General features: G+C 35.0%; 1 protein-coding gene across 1 annotated transcript in view; it reads left to right on the top strand.

Moving 5' to 3' along the window:
- Positions 1-7993, top strand: part of SKIC3 (SKI3 subunit of superkiller complex) — a 98637-nt gene that overhangs the window by 50764 nt on the left and 39880 nt on the right. The window contains 3 exon segments of the mRNA XM_017859658.1: positions 1655-1779; positions 2587-2710; positions 6989-7210. Of these exon segments, the coding sequence (XP_017715147.1) occupies positions 1655-1779; positions 2587-2710; positions 6989-7210 (471 nt within the window).

The following is a 7993-nucleotide window of genomic DNA, read 5'->3' as shown; positions in this document are numbered from 1 at the left end:
CAGGCTGGTCTCAAACTCCTGACCTCATGATTCACCCACCTTGACCTCCCAAAGTGCTGGAATTACAGGCGTGAGCCACCGCGCCCAACCTTCAGGTTACCTTTTCCAGAAAAATTTCAGATAGATTCATTGAAGCACCCACATTCCCTTCCGTAGTTCCATTCTTTTCTCCACAAAAGCACGCACATCTTAGAAGATAGTGTTCATTTAAAGAAATACTTTCAATATATATGTATGTATCCATAAACAATCTAAGGTAGTCCTCTTTCCTTTATCAGAATTTAAGTGTTGATTTTGTAAGTTCTTTCACTTTTAAAACTTACTTATAAGTGAAGGTTGCCTATATTTTAGCCCCATTCATATCCTCAAAGATTAAAAGATTTTATAAAAGATTTCCACAACACATTAAAATAAAACAGATTCAGATTATGGTGATGGATACCAGAAAGAAGAATCTTAAATCTCTTCAGATGATGGCGGTTGAGCTTATACAAGTTCCTTTTATCTTTAAGCAAAACAAGTTATTTTCTGTTATTAATAAGTATTGCACTTTAGTATATATTACAGTTTATATTTTCCTGCCCCCCCCCCCCCCCTTTTTTTTAAGATTGAGTTTCTCTCTTGTTGCCCAGGCTGGAGTGCAGTGGTTCAATCTTGGCTCATTGCAACCTCTGCCTCCCGGGTTCAAGTGATTCTCCTGCCTCAGCCTCTCCAGTAGTTGGAATTACAGGCGCCCGCCACCACGCCTAGGTAACTTTTGTATTTTTTTAGTAGAGACGGGGTTTCATCATGTTGGCCAGGCTAGGCTGGTCTTGAACTCCTGACCTCAAGTGACCCGCCCATCTCAGCCTCCCAATGTGCTGGGATTACAGGTGTAAGCCGCTGCGCCCGGCCTCCTCTCTCTTAAACACAAAAAAGAATAATGTTTTTGTTCATGGAATTTTAGTGTGTCAATATGCCCTCCAGAAAAGAAAAATGTGCAGATAAACAGTTTACACAAAAGATAGGTTTGATTCTGACTAGGCATTTTATGACTTGTTAAGCTTAGCAAAGATGCTAGAACCATACTCATAGGGTAATATTTAATTAAGTATTAAGCTTAAAAAAATTAGAGATCCATATAAAAGTCAACTTGGAATTATTTTTATAATTTGGGATTTTAATTAAAGTTTGTTAAAAAAGAGACAATTTGTAATTTAGTAGACCACTATAAAAAAGGAAGTACACATGAAATTATCAGAAGAAACTTAGTGTAAAGTATTATTATTTTTTTTGAGACGAGTCTTGCTCTGTCTTGCTCAGGCTAGAGTGCAGTGGTACAATCTCGCCTCACTACAACCTCCGCCTACTGGGTTCAAGCAATTCTCCCGCCTCAGCCTCCTGAGCAGCTAGGATTACAGGCATGCACCACCATGTCGGGCTAATTTTTGTGTTTTTAGGAGAGATAGGGTTTCACCATGATGGCCGGGCTGGTCTCGAACTCCTGACCTTGTGATCCACCGCCCCCCCCACCCCCCTCAGCCTCCCAAGTGCTGGGATTACAGATGTGAGCCACTGCGCCCGGCCCAACTTAGTGTAATTGTATCTCTGTATTTTGATGATACATGCCAGAATTACTTTTGATATTAAAAGTAAGTTGTGTTTTACTTCTTAGTTCCATTGGCGAATATGATAAAGCTATCCAGGCTTTTAAGTCAACACCACTGGAAGAGTTAGAAGATATCATAGGTTTTGCTTTGGCTTTATTCATGAAGGGGCTTTATAAAGAGAGCAGCAAAGGTAAGAATATTGCCCTGAAGCTAAAGGACACGTCTTTTCTGGAGTTGAGTTTAATCATGATGAGCATACATACAGAAAGATGTAATAATGAGATGGGGTGGGGGTTGCAATGTTTATTAAAATCTGACTAGGAGTCAGGAGCAATACTAGGCACTTTTTATCTGTTACTTCATTTAGAATGTTATTATGATGAGTAGTCTTTATAGTAGTGTTATGAGCTGAGTATTTATTACACAAATGAGGCAACTGAGGCCCAAGATCACTTATGACAAATATGTGACTTAGCATTTGAAAGCAAATGTTTACTGCTCTACACTGCTTAGATATTAATTTCTGATAAATGAAGACCTCAACCATGTTAGTAATAGATTTTGATTTCTCCAAATATGTTAAATGATGCATTTTCACATATATGGGCTTAGCCCACATGTGTATAGAGCATTTAAGTATCTACTGCTTGATGGAGTTGCTTGGCTGCACGTGGGAATTCTGGTGATATCTCAGTGGCTGCAGGCCTCTGCTTTGGCTCTTAAAGACAGTGACCTAGATTCCCATATAGATTCTGAGGGTAGAAGTTAGAGATTGTCGCATAATAATCCTAATGATACCTGAGAATCACCTTGGAACACTGAAAACAAGTTGGATTATTATAAATTTTTATTCTATCTGCTTGAGAACAGGAGAATACAAAGATGTGATTGTATTTAGACCTTTCTGAAAAATAGGATTCGGAAAGAAAAAATCCCATGCTTGATCAATCAGGATGGCTTTTATATTGTTTTGTTTGTTTTCAATTTTATGTAACAGCCTATGAGAGAGCCTTGTCTATTGTTGAATCAGAGCAAGACAAAGCACATATCTTGACAGCTCTGGCAATAACTGAATATAAACAAGGAAAAATGGATGTAGCCAAGACATTGCTATTTAAATGGTACGTATAGTTGACATCAACATTTAACATGACCAGATACTTAAATATTTGGGTTGAGATTTGGAGCAATGTAAAATGAAGTTCTTAATGCTTTGGGAACTTGTGGGTGAACAAAAGGGATTGGGCCCACCTGGTTCTGAATTGATAGTCACAGGTGGAACTACAGATTGTGATTTAATTCTTAGCCCTTGATCTATTGGATCTTTCAAAACTGTCCTATACTCTGTTGCATTTTTTTTTTTTAAAGATAATCTGATCACCTGATAAGTAGTATCCTAAAATTTTAATGAAGATAGTTGTAATGAAGTCTTGTTTTTTGGCTTCTTGGATTCCCAAAGAGATGTTTTCTTCTTTCCTTTTCAAGATAACCTGTTAAAAGGTTCATTTAAAGGTGAATCTTTTAAAATGAGTAACAAAACTTAAAATTATTTCTGTGTTTTGGAGTAAGTTAATAAAATAATGACCTGTGTTATTTGTGGTTACTTATATAATATTTTCTAACTTCTTGAAGATTAGTTTTTTAGAAAATTGGCCTTAATTCCTTCACAAGCAGTAGTAATTAATTCATGCTATTGAACAGTGGCCTCAATGAGTGTTGGCATTTTTGAGTGGTACTAATCTTCATGGTACAGAGATATTCTCCCATTGCAAAAAGTTTATATCCTTGCCTCCCACCTACTAAGTGGTAATATTAGCACTCCTCAGTCATTGTGACAACAAAAAAATTGCCTCTGTAACTACCCCATCTCCAAAGGTGGGGGGATAGAGATGGTTAGATGGTACTGGTTGAGAACCAGTTCTATAGGATAAACTTGACATGTGTTTATTTGATGTAATGCCTTTGCCTTATCCTCTGCCATTACAGTCATTTCCTTGTCTAATAAATAAGCAATTTTTTTTTCTTCCTCTTTGCTGGTTAGGAAAAACCAACCCATTTAAAAGAAAATCTTGTCTCTTTACATGCTTATATCCTTTTAACATGTATCTATGGTTATATATAACATGTTTTGAGAACTTAAATTTGCAAATGCTTGGTGACAAGAATCATAGATAATAATGATGACTGCAGTTATCAAGGGCAAAAGTAACCCCATATTAGAGTCATTAGATTTGTCTTTGATTACTGCTTAAGACAGGAAATGGAAGTGGGAGAAAAAATAACAATATAATCTTTTTTTCCCCTTCACCTATGTGAAGGAAAACCTTTACACCTATGTTTTATGTTGTTGGATCCAAGCCTAGGTTTTTTGTTTTTTATGTTTCTTTCTTTGTTTTTGATTTTCTGCGCGTCTTCACCCAAGCTTGACACTACCAACTGCTTCCATCTCTACCCACTGGCATTCTTTTGTTTGATTTTCTTTCTATGAAAAGTTCCATTACTTAACCTATATTGCTGTTGTTTGGCATTCATATGTTGGGAACTGAGCAGTGTACTAGGCACTGATTTAAGGGGAACAGGATTTAGTTCATTATGTGAAAAAAATCTGGTTACCAACTTTATACACTTTATGATAATAAATAACCATGTGTAAAATCCTGAGAACATGGTAAAATACAACATACAGGTATTGAGCATTCAGCACGTGTTTGCTTAATATTAGAATGTAGTCATTTCAGTCATAATTCAGATTTTGTTTATTAGTAAGTATTAAATTAGGTAGTTTTTTTTTTCCATTGAGCAAGGCACAAATTAGAATTTATTTTTTTGTTATCAATATTGAAATTTGCATTTTACTATTTGCTTTTTCGCTTTTTTAGTTGTACCCATTAGCCATGTGGTTATTTGCTAGACATGACACTGACTGACATACTTCCATATTTGGACACATATGTATTAACTCTTATTGTAAAAAGAGTTACTATGGATACTTTACGTAAGCTATTTACTTCAGAGCTGCCTCAGAAAATTCATGATTTCATACCTGTTTGTCAAAATGAAGTACAAAACTCTTAATTTCCCCCTTCCAAAAATAGTCCAAAGAGGTAATGGTAGATATGTGATATTTTATAATGTTATAAATATTTCTGTTATATCTCAATGAGCATTGTTTAAAACTTGGACCTGCTAAATTATTAGTTTATTTTTTATATAAGGTCACTTAAATGAAAAGTGATTAAAATATATCTTTCCTGCATTGCCATCTACACAACATCAGATATTACAGATGTTAGATTGCATCTCAGTGTTAAATCTTCACCGATAGATGTACTTAGGTAAATCATGAAAATTATATTTATAACTATAGAAGTGAATTGTGAATGTAAAATGGTTATACCATTTGGATAATGGCACTAGGCAGCATTTGTATAATAACTAATGACAAAAATTCATGGCTAGTGATGTATAAAATAAAATATTCTTTGAGTAAAATATTTCCCTTATTAATGTTATAGAAGGAGGGATACAACAAAGAACTAACAATTTGAATGACAGTGTCAAATATTATTTTGATTTTAGTATTTCCTGTTTTGGTTTACTTGCATCTTAGAAGAGCATAATGACATTGTTTGATGAAGCCTAATTATGCTGGACTGTTTTGACCTGGTTTAACCCTTCTGATAGGAATTTGGGGATGAGAACTGAATAGTCTTTGCCTGGAGTGACATTACACTCTAGAATTTCCACTTTGGAGAATACTCAATTCCAACTTGTGATTCCTGGTACAACAGACTTTATTTTTCTAGCCTAGCAATGCTCTAGAAGCAGAGGAATTCCAGTGCCTTTTAAAGTTATGTGGTTTTCTTTTAAAAAGCTCCTGTTTTGGAAAGTAGATCTGTTCATTATTTGCACATAAAATAAAACCACTTAAGTAAAAAAAAAAAGTTTAAAAAAATTCCTTTGTTTTATTGCACTATAAAATTCATAATAATTATTATAAGTTTGATTGTTAGTGGAGAGCTAAGATTTTCTTTATTCAAATTAACTGGGATTCCTAAACATTAATAGATTTTCCTCCATAAGGCTAAGTCAGATATTATAGTTGAAAGAGGAAAAAAAATGCTAGATGTTTACATGTAAAATGTAAATTCTCCTTAAATTATAAAAATACTCATTTGGAGTACAGTGGATATAGAGGCAATTTGTACTTACTATGTAAAGTGCTGGTTTCAATACCATAGAGCAAATAGGACAAAGCTTTTTTGGAATGATAAAAATCATATTTTAATTGAAGAGTTTTTTTATTATTTATAACTTCTAATATTTTATTGGAACTCAACATTTTAACAAAATTGTGCTGATTACTTACCTAGAACTGAAACTCAAAGAAGCTAATTTATATTTGTTTCTAAAACTTAATGTGTTAGTTCTCACACTGCTATAAGAAATACCTGAGACTGGGTAATTTACAGAGAAAAGAGGTTTAATTGGCTCAAGGTTCTGCAGACTGTACAGGAAGCATGGCAGCATTGCTTCTGGGGTGGCCTCAGGAAACTTATAATCATGGCAGGAAGTGAAGGGGAAGCGGGCATGTTTTATGTGGCCAGAGCAGGAGGAAGAGAGAGGGAGGCGCTGCACACTTTTAAACAACCAGATCATGTGAGAATTCACTATACAGTACTAAATGAAGATGGTGCTAAACCATTCATGAGAACTCTGCCTCATGATCCAATCACCTCCCACTAGGCCCACTGCCAACACTGGGGATTACAATTCAACATGGGATTTGGGCGGGGACACAGATCCAAACCATATCACTTAGATATAATGACCAGAAAATAAGTTTAGCTTTTGTTGCTCAGTGAAAAGTCATTGATGCTTTTAACTGCTTCAATCAGGGAAATTGCTATCTCTAAACACCAAGAAATTTGCTTTTATATTAATCTTAAAGTTGAGTTTAGTTTGGTGAATCTTTACATAAATTGCTTTTTATACTAAATAATGTTTTAATAGTTACAGATAAAGACTACTGTAGTCATAGGCCGGGCATGGTGGCTCACGTCTGTAATCCCAGCACTTTGGGAGGCCGAGATAGGCGGATCACGAGGTCAGGCAATCGAGACCATCCTGGCTAACACAGTGAAACCCTGTCTCCATTAAAAATACAAAAAATTAGCTGGGTGTGGTGGCGGGTGCCTGTAGTCCCAGCTACTCTAGAGTCTGAGGCAGGAGAATGGCGTGAACCCGGGAGGCGGAGCTTGCAGTGAACCGAGACAGCGCCACTGCACTCCAGCCTGGGGGACAGAGTGAAACTCTGTCTCAAACAAACAAACAAACAAAAAAGAAACAAACAACTACTCTAGTCATAACTAACAGGTAATTTTAAAATATATTTACAGCTCTATCTTAAAGGAACCAACCACAGAAAGCCTTCAAGCCCTGTGTGCTCTAGGGTTGGCAATGCAGGATGCTACACTGTCAAAAGCAGCACTTAATGAGTTACTGAAGCACACCAAACACAAAGACAGTAATTATCAGAGGTGCCTTCTTACATCAGCGATTTATGCACTCCAAGGTCGCAGTGTGGCAGTGCAAAAACAAGTATCTAAAGCTGTTCACAGGTAAATTCTGTATTTGTGAACTTGGAACCTAATTATACTTGATATCATTGCATTTGACATTTGGACTTTATTAATACTGTAAAATAAGGTAAGAATATACATTTGAAAACCACACCCTGGTTTTATGCAATTTTACACAGGACCTGACTATATATATTATTTTACCTATAAGGATTGTGTTTTTTTAATTCAATTGATAAGTTTGGCCCTTAGTCAGGTTAAGGCCCAAACTTTGTTTTGCTATTAAAGCTCTTAATTCCCAAGTTTGTAATATTCTTAGTCTGTTGTCTGGTACTGTCTAGATTGATGGTTTTAGTAATTTTCAGCAATTTAAAGATTCATTAATTTCTTCAAAATTTGAAAAAAGGAAAGCTGTCAGCAGCAGTGGTTAATTATTATATTTTATTTTAGCAGTAAAGTGTCGTGTCTGTAGTCTCTTTTCCTTTCAGAGTTCATTTTGTTAACAATCTTTGCTGATTTTTTAAAATTATTTTAATATAAAGTTTATTCCTTATGTCATTTTTATTAGTAGTTATCTTCCTGCCATGCAATATTACTTATCCTATAATTTTTAATCTCTTTGTGTTTGAACACAGTGTGTTAAATTTCCTTAACTTTTCTTATCTCATGACTTTATAAACATCCATTGTTGATTTTTTCTTCTTATTTTCATAAAGACTGTTGGTGTACATAAGTGATATAAAGTATGTTTTCTAAAAATACTTTCAACCAAACATGCACAATTAATATGAACTTGTTTTAGATGTCTAAAAGGTTTTAAAC

Source organism: Rhinopithecus bieti, unplaced genomic scaffold (genome assembly GCF_001698545.2).
Source record: "Rhinopithecus bieti isolate Rb0 unplaced genomic scaffold, ASM169854v2 scaffold_50384, whole genome shotgun sequence".
In the NCBI taxonomy this organism is placed as follows: domain Eukaryota; kingdom Metazoa; phylum Chordata; class Mammalia; order Primates; family Cercopithecidae; genus Rhinopithecus; species Rhinopithecus bieti.
This window is presented reverse-complemented; position numbering and strand designations above follow the sequence as displayed.